We start from the raw sequence: 20,372 nt of genomic DNA, 5'->3' as shown, positions 1-20,372 counted from the left end.
ACCATAGGGTATGCCAGTACCTTGTGGAGGTATAGGAGGTGTGCTATATGCCACGGTGTTGTAAGGAACTAATGGTATACTTGCTGAAATTTCAGTAGCCCAGCTATTGGCCACATATTGAACTGAACTAGTTATGCTAGATGAAGTAGTCGAAATCAGAAAAACAAATGAGAACACCTCCGACTTGCTAGTACTCAATGTATTAAACGGAGGCGTTACCATACCAACCGGAGCAACATTGGGTCGGCTATGAGTTTGTTGCATTGGCATATTTTATTGTGTAGGCAAAGGTGTTGCAACTTGTGCCGATGAAACTAATGGTATTTGCTGAAATTGATTAGCATCGTTGGAATTTGAGGTGCTAGTATAATGTAGTTGGGGCTGTTTTTTACCTTTTTCATCTTGCAATTCAATAAACAAAGACCTAACACGACTAGACAGTACATGATCTAGACTTTTAACCAATGTTTCAGAATTATTGAACATAGCAGCACCAACAGACTGATCTACCATATACGCAATGCACTCTTTGAAATCATGAGTAGAATCACTTACGTCGGTCTTTACCTCATGCTTAGCGTGGACGATTGACATCAGATCGTACTTCTTGATGACACCTTGACATGTTTTCTGATAGCATGCAAGCATCATCTTCTCAACCTCCCGCTTTTGAGCTTCAATAGCTTGGCGATCCTCCTCGGGAAGCTCTTCAAGCGTAGGCGAGATGATATTATCCATGTTGATTTTGGCTCCCTCCTCCTTAGACATGGTGCAACAAGGTGCAGGGGGTGTCGACGCTGAAACCCTAGGTGTGGATGTTGATGGAGAACCGTCGTTCCCCAGCGGAGTCGCCAATTTGTGTTCATGTGGAATTGGGCAACACCTCGCCAACACGGGTCTGTTAAGGATACTTGTCGCTTTTTGTAGCGACACGTGACTTGTTTACAAGCAAACAAGCAAAGGTTTCGATCGGCAACCTTAGGGATAGCCGCCCGGACGATTTACGAGCAAATCGACAAAGAACTACAACCAGAATCACAGGGATTCAAAGTAGCAGCGAAGAACTAACCCTAAATTACAGGAAAGTAAAGGCAAAACGAAAAGTAGATGCAATAGATGCGATTGGGTAACAGATATGCAATCGGCCTCCACACCTCAACTATTTATAAGGGGGTATGGTCTTGACCCTAGGGAATCAAAGTAGGACTCTATTCCAACCCTAAACACGCTTTGTTCAGCCAAAATCACGAAAGAGATCTGAACAAATCCATTAATCCACTTCGATTTGATTCCGGACTAAACACCGGATGGTCTGGTGAGAACAAACTCCAGAACACCGGACCATCCGGTGAGTTCACTCGGTTGAAACTCTAAGACTCGGTCTTAAACACACCAGATATTCCGATGTCACATTTGTACTCACCGGACCAATATATGCAGAGAGCAACTTTTTTGCAAAGTTTTCCTTTTGGACGCACTGAATGGTCCGGCGATCATCAAAGACCTCATCGGACAATTTTCACCAGAGAATATTTTTTCGGGTAAAAACCTTCTTCTCCTCACCGGATAGTTCGGTGATACCCCGGAATCTCCACCGGACCATTTCTTCTAGAGAGAAAGTTTTTGGCGCAAATTGACCTTCTACACACCGGATAGTCCGGTGATACCCAGGAATCTCCATGGACCATTTCTTCCAGAGAGCAAGTTTTCGGCACAAATTGACCTTCTACACACTGGATAGTCCGACATTTTTACTGGATCATTTGACGGACTATTTTATACAGAGAACATGATTCGCTGTACTAAATTCTCATCACATTCTCTGGATAGTCTGGCATTCAATGAGCTCCTCACCGGACTATTTTTTTCCAGAAAGTATGTCTTCTGGCCGAAATCGAACTACAAGCACTGGATAATCCGGTGATGACACGACATTGATACCTGAACTATCAGGTGTATACAAAAAATCTGGCCATGCCATTTTTTGCTATCAACACACGACATGGTGTAATGTGACATGGCATGCATTAACACGTGTGACTGCATGATTAGTTAGAAACTAAACCTAGCTCAGTTGGTTGAGATGGTGGATGTAAACCTAGGTCACTTATGTTCGAGTCATTTTCAATGTGAATTTGAATGTTTGTTTCTTGTTATTTATAATGTCACCTAGTTCTACATAGATCGGTCGAGTTTTTGACTGCATGATTAGTTAGGCAATCTCCCCATCTATGCTTACTGATACAAGTGCTGGCTATGGTTAAGACTATGTCCTCCAACCTTTTCGGTGTTCATGAGTGACCCAACCTATCCATGGAACTTTCAGTGGTTCCTTCATGTGATATATATATATATATATATATATATATATATATATATATTTCTGACAAAAAGCAGGAGAACTGCTTATTCATTCATTAGAAGGAGAAAAAAGACAATGTACAAGGACCCTGGAAAAGAAACTGAAGAAACAAAGAAAGAAACTATACTATACTATACAGACTGTACATCAAACGGATCTATCTATCTCGCATAACAAGCACCCAGATGTTAAACCATCCTTGATGAGAGAGCAGTGTGTGTCTAGGGAGCTATGCTTTTTCTCAAAGATTCCCCGGTTCTGCTCCTTTCACATATTCCAGACAGTGAGTAGCACTAGGCTCATTAGCTTGAAACGTGCCATTGGTGGCACGGTTGTAACACATTGACGCCACCAGCGAGAGAGAGAAGGGGGGACCCATTGATGAAAGGGCCGACAGATTTGACCAGGCAGCAACCGCGCACCATACTTGAGTGGCGTAAGGACATTCGTGGTACAGGTGGTCAATGGTATCTAGGTTGCGCATACACAGAGGGCAGGAATATGAATTCGGCCAGCCTCAATGTGGTAGACGGTCCACTGTGTAGACGCGGCACTGGATGAAGAGATAGGTGAAAAGATTTAATCGCGGGGGCACCCACGGTTCCTAGATGAGCGAAGCAAAATCAATTGAGGTGCTTCCATCGTACTGATAGGGATACGTTGATCGTGCAGAGTAGCAACCTGAGGTCGTCTATCGCCAAATGATGGAGTCCAGCTCCTTGGTCAGATTATTCCCCTCAAAGCTCTCCAAAGCCGAACATAGTCCGATAATAAGGTCGGTGTGATGTCATTCCATATGTCATTGATCCATTTATCATTGCTTAGTGCTACCCTAACCGTGCATGGGCAAGAGCGAGGGCGAAGCTCCGCATACAGGTATGATGCAATGTTCTACGGCACAGTGTCGAACAACCAGATGATGTTCCAAAAGCTTGCCATGCACCCGTTCCCCACAATGATGGTTGTGAGCGAATTGAAGAGGGTGTGATCAGTGTCATCACAAGGAAGCTCAAGCCCGATCCCATGGCTTGTCTGGTGTAGTCCAGGTGAACCACAGCCAACGCAGTTAGAGCGCGCGACCAAATTTCTCTAGGTTTAGGATTCTGAGACCACGAAGTTCCTTTGGCCGGCATACCCGATCCCATGCCACCCTGCATTTGCACTACTGGCTTCCTTTGTGCCCGCCCATATCCATATCTGCATGATTTTCTCTAGTTGCTCACAGACGTATACTGGTAGTTAATGTGTGGTCAAGATATATAAGGGTAGAGCCATGAGGACAGACTTAGCCAAGGTCACCTGGTCTCCCAAGGTTGAAGAAGTGCCCTTTCCACCCCACCACTCGGCTGACTGCGTGGTCAATCAGGGGTTAAAGCTCCACCCTGCAAAGCTTACGCAACGAGAGTGTCATATTTAAAGGGGAGGCCGACATGGGGAGCCTGCAGCGGTGTAAATATCTCTTATAAATATAACTCATCACGTCGAATGGTCGCAATTGAGCTTTTGGAGAGGTTGGCTCGCATGCCGATGATTTGATCGAAGAGTTCAAGGATTTGGCAAGTAAGATCCATATCCTGTTTAACTGGTGCCAGGAAGATTGCAGTATCATTAGATACAGGGACAATCCCATCTTGGCCGCGCGGTGGTGTATGAGCGACAGGAGGCCAGCCGTAGTAGCCATCTCAAATAGGCGTTGGAGCTAGTCGATGGCTATGATGAATAGAAAAGGTGACAGAGGGTCGCCCTACCATAGGCCTCGATGGTGATGTAGGCGCTGCCCGAGCGAGCCATTGAGGAGCACACTAGAAGATGTTATGGCGAAGAGGATGGATATTTATCCCTCCAACGCACTCTGAAGCCACGGGTGCGAGTAGATCCAGAGGGTAGCACCACGAAACCATATCAAAAGCCTTGGAGATGTCCGATTTGATGAACAGTGACAATTTTCGTTGTCGATGTAGGGCCCTCATTAAATTTTGCATGTAGAGGAGTTTTCTTGGATGCATCGCTTCTTTATAAAAGCGCTTTGGGCCACGGATATGAGGTTATCGAGGTGTGGAGTTAGCCTAAGGGATAGTACTTTGGAAATGAGCTTGGCCATGTTGTTGATCAAGCTGATCGGACGATAATCCCCTACTTGTGATGCCCCATCTTTTTTGGCAGAAGTGAAATAATGTCCTATTCATGCGGTCAAAATGTCTACTATGCATGTGGTAGAAATGATGCACTACAACCATGACATCCTCCTTGATAATGCTCCAACAATTACGGTAGAAACAACTTGTGAAACTATTCGGTCCAGTGCTTTGCCGGGGGGGGGGGGGGGGAGACCTTGATGGCTGCCCAAATTTCCTTCACAGTGAGGCCGAGGGCCTCCCAGTTGAGGCTCATGTTTTCTTTGGCCAGTGTGCTGAGAATAGCCAAAAAGTGTCTTTATATATCTTGTATGATTTCTCGTTGTGACTGGTGGCCAGTCCAGCTTCTGTTGACACATAGTGGATATGATTCTTGCGTTGCCTTTTATTGGCCTGGACACTATGTGAAAAAAAGTTATTAGTGATGGGTGATAACCGGTATTAGTGACGGGTCCCGTACCCGTCACTCTTATCGCATCACTAATGATAGGTCATTAGTGATAGGTGATGACCCGTCACTAATGCGGTCATTAGTGATGGTTCATAACTGTGATCCATCACTATTGACTGAACATTAGTGACGGATTCTAATCTTGACCCGTCACTAATGACTGTGAACATTTTTCGTATTTTTTGGACACAAAAAAGTCAAAAAAAATATTTTTTCACCCGAGTCATCTCAACGCAGGCCCATCCCATATGTGTCACAAGCCACTTTTTTTCACATTATTTTTAAGTTTGTGTTCCATAGGAATCAAACCCGTGACCTCCTACTCGCCGTGTAGCCACCTTACCACCTCTGTTATCACGTAGTTGTGATAGAAATCAGATAGTTTATTCTTTTAACCTTCTTTACCGAAGGTCATTAGTGACGCTTCATAACCATGATCCGTCACTAATGACTAATTTTACTAAATTTTGTCGAGGGTTATAATTTGATAAGTGACCCGAAGTGTATTCGGTGAAACGGGCATGACTTTTGCATATGGACTCCGATTTCAACGTTTTTTTTACTCTAATGACATCTAAAAAAATTACATCCATTTCTCCCCGACTTTGTTGGATTGGAAAATTTTTTGAGGCCAAAAATGGCTTGAAAGATTGAGTTCTCGCCCCCGAAAGTTTCTGCACCATTTTTAGAACGTGCTTTTGTGTCCATAGCCACCACACCTTACATCAAACTTGAGCAGAAATGTACAATGGTTACTATTCTAGTGCTACTGATGTAAGAAAAAATAAGAGAAAAATAAATAAAAATAACAAATATTTGTAAATACCGTCATTAGTGACTGGAGTTGGTCATTAGTGACGGATTACAAGTTGATCCGTCACTAATGACTGACATAGGATGACCCGTCACTAATGAGTGGATCATTAGTGACGGTTCAAGTTGCAACCCGTCATTAATGACTGACATAGGACGACCTGTCACTGATGACCTTATCATTAGTGATGGGTCATAACTTGATCCGTCACTAATGACTGGCCTAGTACGACCCGTTATTGATGATCTTATCATTAGTGACAGGTCAATCATTGATGATCTTATCATTAGTGACCGGTCACAAATTGACCTGTCATTAATGACTGGCCTAGGACGACCTGTCACTATTATCATCAATGACGGGTCATGTTACGTCCCGTTACTAATGATCACTCATTAGTGACAGATCTATATCTGGTCCCGATCAGAAGGGACATTAGTGACGCGTTTTTATTGAACCCGTTAGTAATAGGACATTAGTGACGCGTGTTGAGCAGCCGTCACTAATGTGGTGTCTCCTTTACCGGTTTCTTATGTAGTGGGAGGTGGAAAAATTTGGAGTTGGTGTCTACAGCGATGAGTGATAGTAGTCGGGTTCTTTGTCGTCGGTGTATTCGCTCCACAGCTTCAAGCCCTAGGACCCTGACCTTAATCCAGACACGGAGTTCCCTCTCCACTGAAGTTAGGGGCCGCATTACCTGAGTTTGAAGTTCCCAAAATTCCAGGAATGCCACTGTTGTAATGCCTTGGCCGTTTGGTGTAGCTTCGTGTCAAGGATATGGTATGGGTTTGTGAGGTCAAGTACAGCTGACCATGATTGTTGAACCACTTCAGTGAAGCCTTCGGCATGGATCATGTGATAAATCGATGTGAAGATCAACCAGATCTCTAATTCCCGGCGCAAGCAAGCAAGCAAGCTCGGCACGCAACGACACAACCATAGGATGCGAAAGGGCTTTTGCGTTTATAATTATGACATGCCCCGAACAACTGCAGCATATCAATACAGTACAGTTGACGCAAAGCATTAGATGCTCTCATGAGTCGTGCACGCATGTATCTATGAGATAGAACGTGTTTCTGGATCGCCTGATCCGATCATGGCTTCTTTTAAAGGAAGATCTTATCAAAACTTTGATGCAAACGACCTACACTACACGCCCTCCTCCGTGTAGCATAAAGTCAAATGACTGTAGTGAGACTAAGAGTCTATTTGGACGAGGAAGATTGTATCTCATTTTGATCGTCCAACGAACCGCCTTCGAGTAGCGGTATAGTATCGAGTGTATGGACACTAGGTGTCCATTTGGACGAGCAGAATTATGATTTAAATATCAAGAATGTAGGTTGACTTTGAACTATATCCTGAAGATCTGTAGCACAAACATCCGCATCGACTGTTTGAAACAAGTCCAGCTTTTTAGCGCTTAATAGAGCTGTAAGCGTCGAAGAGCAGATCTGACGGTTTCTTGATATGTGAAGGAGCCTCGCAAAAGATTACTCCCTTCATTTAGATACACATATATACTTATATGTGTATATATATAATAGTACTATTCTATCTATAGTATTCTACATCTAAGGACCTAACACACCAAACTAGACCTCGTCCAGCCCGCCCGCACCACACCCGCCTGTCGGCTTAGCCCGCACGTCAGTGTACGCCCACGCCTCACAACCTGGCACGCGTCACCGCAAGCCCCGCCCTGCACGCCTGTGCCTTGTGGGCTCCCACCCCACACATCCTCCTGCACCACATGGACCCCGCCCCATGTGCTCTCTCACCACGTGTCACCATCGCCTCCGTGCCCTGCCCCTCCTTCCGAATCAACTACTGAAAAGCTATTGAATGATTTGAAACTACTGACAAAAACTATCGATACTACTAAATAAATTACTTATATTACTGGTACAACTGACAGCTATTAGAAATTTTTACTATGACATAGAACTATTGAATAACTATTGACACTACTGAAAAGCTACTGATAACTACTAACACTGCTGGATAATTTACTCTGAATGGGAGCTACTGACTCTTCTAAATAGCGACGATTACTGACACTACTGAATAATTTTTTAATGACTCAAAACTACTGATATACTGAAAAAATGTTGAACACTACTTAGCAGGACTACTGAACAAATTACTAACATACTGAAACATTTGAATCATAAAAATTATTAAATATTTACTGAATGATAATTACTATAAAAAACTACTGAGAGGAAACTACTGAAAAACGGATGAAAAACTATAGGACACTACTAAGCACCGCAACACAGGACGAGTGACACGTGAGGACACATCACGTGGTGTAGGGGCGCGCGCTGCTAGTGCGGGCACATGCACGCGGGGCTCATGTGACCTGGGCGCAGCCATATGGCGGGGGTCATGTGTGGAGCACGTGGCTAGGCGGGCGCATGAGCCTGGCGCACGATTGGGTCTAGCGCGCAGCTAGGTAGGCACGCGCTTGGCTAGGCTGGGTAGGCTGGGCTGAGCCTACGTCATGGGTGTAAAATAGCACCTCTCCGGTCCAAAATAAGTATCATTTTTAGTTACGTGCAGTTAACTGTTTCAATTTTTGGTTATAAATTATTTTTTATATATTGAGTTTGGATACTTAAAAATGATGTACGTAGATTTGTCTCAAAAGGACTTTTATAATATTATAATTTTACTATGTTTTATCAATATATTACAATACAAAGTAATAGTCAAAATTGTATTTCGGGGACTATGTTGATGTCAAAAACAATAATTATTTTGGACTGTAGGGAGTATATGTATATATATAGCTAAATAGAGGGAGTAGTCTTTTGCCAGTCACATCAATGAATATTACGGTTCAAGAAAATTGGCTATACAAGCCCTTATTATTTGACATGCTATAATCAGTTAACCTCTTTGGTAGATGTATAGAGTGAAAATACTGAAATGATTACACTCATATTTTTCTTACTAACAGATATTTTGACAAAGATTCTGAAGTAAAAGTATAAATACTGTGAAATAGATGGAACAGTACGTACCATTGTGGAATATCGATTAATTCGGCATTTAAGCAAGTCTTGAACAGTTTTGTTAAGTAGGGAGGAATCTGAATCCAGCAATAATGATAGGGCAGCCTCAGGGCATGAAAAATTGAAGCAACTACCGTCTGGGGCCTGACAATCTTTCCAGATTGCTGTGGGTTGGTTGTGCAAAGCGACAGAGACCAATTTGATGGAGTAGCATCCACTACAGTAGAACACGACCTTACTGACAGTTCAAAATCGTCATGAGTGGTAGGTTTTAAACCACCACTAATTACTCAATACTGATAGTCATAGTATCGAGTCTGAAATCGACACTGAAAACTATATCAGTGTCGGTTGGTGGATCTAACTGGCACTGATAGTCCACCGGTACTGATATGGTTTTTCCATATTCAAATTTTTGGGACCGAGAAAAGTAAGAATTTTTTTCAACTAGAGGCACCCGACCAGTCACCGCACAAGCTACACGATTTTTGCTCGCATGTGGCAACCAGGACTAAAACTCAGGATCTCACATCAGACCCTAGTGCGTGACAGCTCTAACTATCTCAGCTATCGTTCGTTCTCAATTATAATAGCAAAATCGATCATTTTGATATCTTCTGACCGAATGTTTAAATGACTATATGGACATCTAAATGATTTCAAATAAAAAATTGATCAACTATAAAGTTGTAGATCTTATCGAGAGCTATAATTTTCATATAATGTTTATCTCCATCCGACTTGTATAAAAACGTTATGAATTTTTTAAGATAAGTTGTCATCAAACACAATTAAAACTTTGTTAAGATTATTTGAGCATTTAAATGAACTTAAATTTAAAAGTTATCAACTACAAAATTGTAGATTTCGTCGAGATCTATAATTTTCATACAAAATTTTTTCCCATCCAACTTCGCTTGAAAAAATTATGATTTTTTAAGATAAGCTATGACAGTAGCAATCATCAGTGTCGGTTCGTGACTATAACCGACACTGATACTGATTATTAGTGTCGGTTTGTGGCTAGAACAGGTACTGATGTATCAATGTATATCAGTGCCGGTTCGTAGCTAGAACTAGCACTGACACTGATAAATGGTTTCAGTACCGATTCTTAGCGGTGGTTCACATGTGGAAGCTTAAGAAACAACACTGATACATCTTTATTTCTAGTTTTAGTATAACTGGCATTGATGTGACGTTATGTTTAAGTCGTTCTGTAGTAGTGATCCACCTAAACCGATAGACCGATAGAGGAGTGTTAGGCACCTAGCGCACACATATTGATCTGTTGTTATTCGCATAAAAAAAAAATGATCTGTTGTTATGTGGATGCTACATCAGCATCTAGAACTCCAAATCCCCTTTGATGTTGACTCCCTAGTATGATGTTTCCGCACTTTGGAGAGACCACAATGAATTTTAGAGATGATTATTCTGTGTACAACTCTTTGTGGTTTAATTTGTGTCAGCTTCCACCATCTTTAAGCAAATAAGGTGGGTATGCTGTTAGAAAGGAATTAACGCAACACCTCAACTCACACCACATTCCCATGCTGGAATTTATCCGGGCACTAAGGCTCATGTAGCATGGCTATATGTTTCCTAGCATCAAGCCATGGATGTTTCTTTCTCGCAGTTGATTGTTTTACATGAAACTAGCGGGGTAGCCGACCCAATTGCGTACATGTATCATTGTAGCATCATAGTTTTATCAAAAATGTTGTATTTTACCTTATTGCTGCTTTTCATTCCGTCACTACTATACTTGCTTCTTGATAGACATAATTAGAACATGTGCTTATCGTAACAATGTTTTCATCTGTTCGTGCACTCTCATCATTTTTTTACCTATTTTATGTAGATTCTACTTCACACACATGTGTTCTTGTTTTTCTTTATTATTCCAATCGAATAACTTTTATTTGGGTTAGGTGTTCACACTCCATTATCTGCGCGGTCTGCAGATTGCGTCTTTCTCGTTCGCCTTTCTAACATCGTGACCTTAAGCTACACGGTTCAAACTTCAAACCCAATGCAACATAGCCGGTACCCTCCTGTACCATCACTCTAGTGTCATGTTTTGTAGATCAAAAACTTTGTCGGTGTTCCTTATCGCTGTCAAAGGTTGCGGTTCCATCATCAAAGATTTGTGGGCTATGTCTTGCATTGATATCTGGCTGACATCGCAATCTCGAGCTATGAGGTCCATGCCTGGTGTGGTTGCACCATGTATCCTCCCCTACTAATGATGTCAGTGGTCGTGCGGGTCGATGGGCTTATTTTTTTCGTTGCATTCACCTCAGTCATTCACCAATGGATACATGGTCCGAGCTCGTCCCTCTCTTCAACACTACTATGCTTTGTGACATCCTTAGCATCAATGTCCTCCCACCCGATACTGTACACATCCTCTTCCACTGTTGCAAAGCGGGCAATGATGTCGGCCACTCGAACCCCGAGCCTATCTACGTCATCCAGAAGGAATAGATAATATGTTATATTCTTTTTATTTGAGTGGATGCTTGATTGTTTCCACGATCTACGATCATCCTATTGTATCGGGCTGAATAGATCGTTCGACCTCTTGTATCGGCCTGGTCTCTTATTTATTTTTTTTCATACCTATTTTCTTTGCTTTTTTTCTATTGCAAATTTAATCTCTTAAATGCATGTAGGGTGCAACGACCTTATACATTAATTAAATAATATTGTCTTTTTCAGCACTTGGCTTTATTCATTAATAATGACAGGAATCGGTAATAGAGGAGTAACTATAGGGATATCTTAGGATTTTTTCGTAATGGCAATAATTTATAGATATGTATAGGAACACTTTGTTTTTTTTTCTTTGATTAATGTAGTAATTTTTAGGCCTTGAGATGTGGGCCTTTTAATTCCCGTGGATCTATCTCTCATCACTTTTGCAGATTTAGCCAATAATATGTATTCTCTCACTATAACTATCATTTCTTTTCTCATCATGCATTTCGCTTGCACTGTACTCACTTCTCTCCTCCTCCTCCCCTCCAATCTAATCTGCACTGATCAGTTGGTTGTTGTATATCCTTAAAATCGGAGTTGACACTGGTGTTGCCTCCATTCAAAATGTGCAGGCCATGAGACAAAGCAGTATATAACATCTTACGAGCAGTTCAAACGGGTGAATTCGTCTGGAAAGACGAGTTCGTAAAATAGCTGCATACGCAAGGCGGACACTGCCGTGATCAACGAGCTGGCATCGTGAGGAGGTCAATTTGGCCCTCAGCGCGATACGTTTCCTGTCGAACGTTGTCAAAATAATCTAACCTCCTAATAACCTGCAGCGATATCTCATGAATGTGTTGCATTGCGCACGCTTGTTATTGAAAGAGGCCAACATGAACCCCATCCATCCCCAATTTCTTTGGTAGGATAGAAGGACATAGAACCTAACGTTTTAAACTCTTTCCACGCATCGTCGTTGCCTTCGTCATGCTCTCGTAATTGTTTCGGTCAAGCTGAGGCGGCCCATCCTATTTGTCATCGAGTCTGCCTCTCGTCACAACCCAAGTGGGCCCACACCCTTTCCCGCGAGTGACGTCACATAATGACAATACGCAATCAGAGCATGATTGGACATACTGCTGAACCGAAAGGATTCGTATTCTCTGAGCATGATTGGACATACCGCTGAACACCATAACATTAGCCTTCCCGTTAGATTTGGGAGCGAAGTAACTTCATAAATTATAAATTTACTATAGTATTTTGCTATATTAAATCATTACAGTAAATAATGGTAATGTACTATTTATCTAGACTTAGATTATCACAACGTTAGATAATACGAATCCGAACCGAAAATATAATGGAGCTTGAGCATCAGAAATGTACAATATATATTAGATTTTATATTTGTAGATTAAGATAAATTAATTTAATTTTTTATTTTTAGATTAAAATAAAAATAAAGTAACTTTCCTAACATCTCTCGATGTACCCACATCTTCAGCTTATAATTTTTTGAAGCTAAGAATATTTAGATCTAAAATTTTTTAAGCCGAAACATGCCAAATAGGGCCATAAGTGAGGGTAAATCCCATTGGATTCATGATAAATTGGCAAAGACGAGGACATAGCACGAGTCGAGCTAGGCAACAATAGCTTAACGTGTTTGGGGAAGGGTTCACCAATTCATTTGGCCATCAAAATACGATGGTCGGCAAATTCTACGAAACTTGTGAATATCGGTATGAATTTAGTGAAATTCAGTAGAAATCAAACAATTTTTATCAATTTTTTGAAATTTGAATTTAATTCGGACCGAAATACGGTCGCACTCTGAATACGGTGAAAACCAAATTCATTGAAGGTTGGGAAAAATCGACCAAATGCAATCTAAGTTGATTGCGCTTTGATAAAATGCAATCTTGACCTATATGTTATTGATATAGGTGATCTTATATATATCAGTAAGAGAGGAGTAAAATTTTATGGAAGTATTTATCAACTAGATTGTATTTGATCAATTTTTTGCTGGTCGGGGGTCATATGTCATCAGTTGTTGAGCATGGGCATTTACCTAGTTGTTGAAATATTAGTTTTAAAAGGGCTAAAAAAAATATTCCTCCGGAATTCCGGATAGGCGGATATACCGTTGCTATTTATGCACAAAAGACCCTAGCATACAGAAAAATTACACCTCCAGACCTCCTCCATTCCTCAATCCTCGTCTCCAGACTCCAGAGAGGAAAGTTTCCAGATTCCTCTCCTCTCCGGCCACGGGCGCCAGGGTTGATCCACCTGCTGCAGCTCGGGGAATTGCCTGCGCCGCCGCCGGGCCGCACTGATCGCCGGCGCGGCCTTTGAGAAGCGTCGGCTTCTCCTGGTTCGGACCGACAAAATGGTGCGCATCTTCCTTCATCTCTCGTCCCACCCATGGCAAGAACCCGCCTTGATTAGCCGATCTGGTTCCTCTGGTCGACGCTTCAGTGACCTATACCTTCGATCACTAACACGACCAGTTCGGATCCACCTATTTGGGAGATTTTTTTTCTTGTCTTCCCGGAAGTACGTGTTATTCGTAGGATCTGAGTAGTGCGTAGCTATTAGTCTTTGTGGATGGATGGTCTGATTAGAGATTGCTCTGTTGATGCGTGTGTGAGCACCTGAATAGTCTTGGTACTAGAACAACAGCGCGGCCTTGCCGCGCTCAGAACCTCTGATGCAGCGTCATATGGCCAGTGTATTTAGTCCATTGTGTGATACTTTTTTCCTTGTCTAGCGGGCCTAATTTGTTTCCAGGGCCATATGCCTGTCCGTAAATGTATTGGTGAAAGTAAGCTGTGCTTTTTATTCTGTGTTGGTGGAAAGGATAAGAAACAGATGGGTGCTATGATCATCTGTTAGTAAGCCTTATTTGGTATTACAATACACTCTAACCGAATATTCTCCGTCCTTCCATTTCCATCAGTTAAAATCTAATATCTTCTGAGAAGTTGAACAGGGCTCTGAGAATTATTTGTGATTCTGATTCTATAAGCAAAAAAGAATTGCCCCTTCAAAGGCTGGCTCCGGTTTTCAATGTAGATACTCCTAACTTGAACTCTTATCCCTTAAAGTTCAACACTTAAACTATATTAGGAAATTAAGCTGAACTCAATGAAGGGGTATAATCGTATTAATTTGCCATGCACTGATTAGTACAATGGGTTAACTTCCCATTAGAAGATAAGGCAGAGATCAATGCTGTTTGTAGACATTGAAGTTTTATATAGTAAAGCTATATTGAAAGGTAAAGCTATACTGACAATGTTTCTACACGAACCTGTACAAAATTACCTTTCTCTATCTCCAATGAATCAATAACAAATCTCTATCTATTGTTTTAAAAAAACTGCTTGATAGCTTCCTGCGCAGAGCATGATTACTAATGTAGTACACTAGTACGTGCTCACACACAGTTTTTATTTAAATTCAGTGAGATAGCCATGCATGGATGTGCGCACTAGTTCTTCAATGATGGCAATGCAGATATTAATCCAATCATAGACTGATGTTTTTCAACTTTTCATACAATTGTATCAAAATTTTGGATGTTTAAGCATTACTTAAAAATCAGAAAATGAACACATGTCTTTGAAAATCGAGATCATTTATCGACAGAGGTTAATTTTATGAGGGTAGATGACACAATATGTTCTAAATGAATACGTAGGGAGGATAATAGAATTAATTCTGACCAAATGAAATTACAGCTACTTTGAGCTGCAGTGCCGACTCTAGCAATACTTATGGGTTTTCTCAACAATGGAACAATGTAAGAAGAGAGGAAATAAAACTAAAATACTGCTGATTGATAATCATTATTGAGGAAATAGTTCACAGATAAGAACCAATATACCGTTTAATAGAGATGTCACAAAAACGATGTGTTAGCATTATTAGTTTTCTTTTGAATGAATCTACAATAAATAATGGAATTTTGTCAGATAAGAAGCATCCCATAAACAAAAGATATATGCCAATGCCTATTATTTGATAACTGGTAGAAAAAGATCACTACAAATGAAACTTTTGGCACTCAATTTATAAACATGAAATTTTCATTCAACAACAAATGCTAAAATTCCACTCTGTGCCTGGCATGATCAATAACTTAAACTAAAAGTGAAGAGATATAGGCTACAGATCATGACGTAAACAGGTAACCATTTCATCTCAACCAACCATTAGAATTCACGTTTTTTAAAAAAAGTATTTAACGTAATAGTAGAGGAAAAAGGTATGTTTGCTCACCTGAAATGCTTTTACCATAAGTCATCTTGTTCTGGAAGCCTAATTTCAATTTCATAGCTATATAAGCAAGGGAAATTCCTGGGAATGAAATGATGTTGTTATGCATACCACCTCACATTGAAAACACATGTCCTATCTGCACTGAAAGTGCTTGAGGTTTGTTTGTAATAGTTTCTGAATAATTGCTGGTCCCTTTCTTGAATAGTTGTCTTATTGGCTGTGTGTCTTATTTTTTAAACAGAGAAGGAGGACCTGACACTTGTATGATTAAAATTAGAAACCTTCAAGCTGCAGTGGATCTCTCTCCAGTAGTTTGTAATCGAACTGTATCCAAAGCGAAGATTAGCATGTGTTAGTGGAAGAGACTCCACTAAGCATTTTAGAAAGGCAGCTGAAGAGGCCACTATTGTACAAAGGCAGAGATCATACCATTGATATTATCATGCACTAAAATTTTACCATCGAACTATTCAAGTAGCAGGCAAAGTCCTAGATAGAGTTACTATTGCTTTATAGCATGGATGAAATTCTCATGTATGATGTTTTGGCATTTTAATACAGAAAATATCTTCAAAAAATATATGAATAATTTATAAGCTAATATTCAAAGACCAATCAGCCCAAACATACCATAGTTGAACCAAAATACACTCGCACACTTGACATATGCATTATTCACTCTGGATGAGAAAAGGTAAACAAAATTTACAATCAGATTTCGTCCGATACCACTATCCTCATGGTCATTCATACTATTTTTTTCATCAAATTTTTTCAATCAAAGTGTGCATCTTGCAAATCTGCACAGATGTACTTCATTAATTATAACCATGTTAGCCTTTGAAAGAAGCATCATTTACGAAAGAGCTGGCATTGCATACATCTTGTAATAATAGCAAGTAGCACATCACCAAGTCAGGAAACAGACCAATCTTGTGGGAGCTCAACGCATACCAGCAATACGCACATCTCATATAGGAACACGTGCACAACGGCATAGACGTCTTGACGGCATGACGTCAGGTCGCTGCGCCGGAGTACCTCAGTGATCACGGCATAAGAAACCAACACAGATTATAACATCTCAACAGCGATCAAATCAGCCGGAGCACATCTCGATAGCCACGGTAATGAGGCCGACCGGAGTGGAGCACATCTCGACGGCTCGATGGCCGGAGCAACACAGCGACACAGGCAATAGCCAGGGATAGCACTCACACAGCAGCACGACGGTGGCCAACTCAGCAGCACGCCGGAGATACGCATGCGACTTGATGCACGCGAACAGCAGCAGGGGCATGCACGGCCGGAAGCAAACAAAACCTCAACGCTGGCGTGGCTAGAAACCATTCATCCACGGTGGAGACACACGTTGGCGGCCAACTCAGTGGCACGGTCGGAAATATGCACGCGACTTGATGCGCGCACACGTGAGCAAGGGTACGCACGGTCGGGAAAAGAACACAAGCTCGACGCTGGCGCGGCTGGAAGCCATGCACCCACGGCAGAGGCACCACAAACTTAACGCCGGCGCGGCTAGAAGCCATGCACCCACGACGCACATACCTCGACGACAGTGAGCATGGGATCCAGTCTCTCCATGGACGTTGGCAGCACCTCGGGACGACGTGCAAGCCCACCATCGTGAGCGGCAGCGGGGCTTCGGCCCTCTTCTCATCTGTGCCTCCATGGGTGGCGACAGCAGTAGGGAACCTCACGCCGGCGCAGGCTCAGAGGCCGTGTCATGGTGATAGTGCTCGTCGGCGGCGGAACAAAGACCAATCACAGGGCGGCACGGTGAGCCGGCGATCATCAATAGCAGCGGCACTGGCGTTCGCCCATCTCCCCGTCCAGGAGCGGCGACATCATCGGAGGCGGCGGCCAGGGCTCCGCCCCATCTCCCCGCTGCGCGCCCTCCTACAGATCGATCAAGCCTCTCCTTATATAGGTCGTTACCGAGATTGAAATGAAGAGATAGCTCTAAAATCTGTTGGGGATTCGAACGGCATTATGTCCTGTGAAGCATCGGCCACGCACCCCATGTTACATCCGAGCGCAAATCCGAGGTAGGGTGAGGGGGGACGCGATGTGAGAGGCTGACTCATCGGAGGCGGGTGCTGGAGGAGAAGGGGTTGATGGCGAGGTCCATGGTGAAGTCCTCAACGATCTTCTCAATGGAATCCAGGGTGGGGTGGTGAGGGATCTCGCCGTCGCGAAGCGCGGAAGCGGAGGAGGAGGGGGGTGGCGACGACGACCGGGCACGCTCCTGCTCTCCAAATCCTCTGGCGGGCTACGTGAAAGGGAGAAGCCAGTGGGGCCGACAGTCTTCGCGCGAGGAGGAGGAGAAGTCGGTGGCGAGGGCTAGTGTGCAGCGATGGGAGGCAGACGTGGCATTTGTGGCTGGGGATCGAGAGAGAGCGAGCTCTCCAGATTTTTCCCTCTGCCGTCGCCAGCTCTGTCAGTGCTTTCTCCCATCAGATGGTTCTAGCCAAAAGGATGACGTGGCGCGACGAGGTTTGAGTTTTGGGTTTAGGATTCGGTCTATAAGATTGGAATGTTTTCGCTTAAAGATTCCTTGTCTGATGTGTTTTCCCGTGGATTAAGAATCAATCTTGCGCCAATCTGTGGCCAGCGTTAAATTCATGAGCAAGACTTACTATTAGCCATTTAAAATATACTAATTGTAAACCGTTAATTTGTACAAAATTTAGCTATGAGTAAAGAAGAAATGGACGCAAATATAACGGAAATAGATGAATAAATTTCCAGACCGCTTCCTTGCTAATGTATGGCTGGCTCTGCTTACAGAAATTGAGTAATGAAACCTTTCATGGGTTTAATTGCTTTAGATGGGTGGTGGCATCCAAATGGGCTTATCACCTTTTCTCATGGTTTTTCCGTACTTATTATGTTAGGTCTGTTGTGGTTCTGATTAACTGGTGATATCTAAATACCGTATGGTTTTAAGAAAGAATAATAATCACTGCATGAATTCAATCCTTGTGGGCAGGTTTATCACTCTAGTTTTGTTGATGATGATGGGATCACCAAAGCTTGTGGGTGTCCTTTGCTTCCACTAAAAACTCATATAAAGGGCCCAGCCCCAGCCTCCGACCCAGGTACTCTGTCAACACTGAACACACTTGATGATGTACGTGTGCTTCCACCACTACAAGAACATGCTGAACTTCCTTTTTATGTTGGTTCTGTTACAGATAAAGCGGACATAGTTGATGAAGCCATAACTTTCTTTCGAGCAAATGTTTTCTTCAAAAATTTCCACGTGAAAAGCCCAGCAGACAAGTTACTGATCTATCTGACATTTTACATCAACATTGCCTTGAAAAGACTAGAAGGCTGCCGAACACTTGCTGTTGGGACTAAGGCAATCATTAATCTGGGCTTGGAGAAAGTTCCTGTGCCTGGGGAACCAGGATTTCCTTTCCCTGGACTTTTCACTCTCCCCCAATCCCAGGAGGAAGCAGGTATACAGTATCATCTACTTCAATTGCATATGCATATGCTTTTATTGAATTAAACAAGTCTTCTCAATATAGAAGTAACAAGTTGTTACCCATTATTTCACCTAAGTAGGATTTTCGTTACATTGTAGACTAGTTAGGTTAGTAAATGTTCCTCCCATGGATTGAGATGGTAAATTGACAATTTGGCATTTCTCTGTGCGAATGCAGAACTGCTGAGGAATTATTTGAAGCAGATAAGGGAGGAGACAAGTGGAAGACTGCTCAACTGTGCATACAGAGCTAATGGTTTTCCTAACAAATGGTGGTTGGCTTTTGCAAAGAGGAAGTTCATGAACATTGTCATCCTTTAGACGTAGGCATTTTCAGAAACAGGTTATAGCTGTTTGTAGAAACCCTAGTTATTTCTTATGATTACCTGAAGTATTTCCCAAAGAAAAATATTCATTCTACATCTGGAGTGGGAAGCCAAATATTTTGATGAGATGATGGATAGGATGCCCAAAATCATTTCTTGCAATGTTGAACTGAAGGAAATTCCAGCTGTTATGTTGTCTTCCTTATTTTTTCCCCATTTTATCTCTGGAGTCTATAACGTAAAATTGGGCGTGTCTTCCGATGATATATCTAAGGCAAGATAACATTTTGTACAAATTTACTAAATCCAGTACCTACAGCAAATGTGACATTTACGTACTCCCTCTGTTCTTTTTTGTTTGCAGTGTTATCTCTTCGAAAGTGTTCTTTTTTTTTTTTTTTTTTTTTTTTTTTGCAGTTACAGGATTTTAAGAAGAGACATGCCTACATGTCTCTATCTTATTTAATGTACGGTACACTTTACTAGACTTTACTCCTTTGTCCATTGGATGAGAAGACAAATACAAACTAATTTAATGAGGTAGGAAAAGACATAACTTCAGTAGAGAGATAGACCTTTTATTAATACTTGTGCCCAATGCTAAAATTACAAACATAATAGAACAGAGGGAGTAATAATTATTAATTGTCCATGGTAATCTCCTTGCCCATCTTGCAGTTCTTAATACTGGTCTACAATATAACTATAAGAGCTCGGGAACTGCTGATTAACGAGATTTATTTATAGTATTGGAAATCTGATGTTTCGTCATAGGTTACCAAAAGATGCATGTTCATATGCTGCAAAGATCAGAAAGCGAGATCAGAAATGCACCTTCATATGCTTAAGCTTTTTGAGTGAATGGGTCAATGCTTTAAGCTCGTAGCAGTTGATTTGGTATAGGAAGAATCAACTTTTTTCCTCTCGAAAAAGAGAGAACATAAAAGGGAAAGATGAAAGCTAGTTT

At 41.9% G+C, this 20,372-nt stretch overlaps 1 protein-coding gene across 1 annotated transcript; it reads left to right on the top strand.

Moving 5' to 3' along the window:
* Positions 1–13,450: 13,450 nt before the first annotated feature.
* On the top strand, positions 13,451–19,596 carry LOC133922359 (actin-related protein 2/3 complex subunit 3). The gene is made up of 4 exons (XM_062367656.1): positions 13,451–13,673; positions 18,576–18,684; positions 18,781–19,050; positions 19,258–19,596. The coding sequence occupies exons 1-4, from the start codon at positions 13,671–13,673 to the stop codon at positions 19,398–19,400; spliced, it is 525 nt and encodes a 174-aa protein (XP_062223640.1). The 5' UTR covers positions 13,451–13,670; the 3' UTR covers positions 19,401–19,596.
* Positions 19,597–20,372: the final 776 nt, after the last annotated feature.

Source organism: Phragmites australis, chromosome 6 (assembly GCF_958298935.1).
Source record: "Phragmites australis chromosome 6, lpPhrAust1.1, whole genome shotgun sequence".
Taxonomy (NCBI): domain Eukaryota; kingdom Viridiplantae; phylum Streptophyta; class Magnoliopsida; order Poales; family Poaceae; genus Phragmites; species Phragmites australis.
Note: the sequence above shows the minus strand (reverse complement) of the source record. Positions and strands in the feature narration are given on the sequence as shown.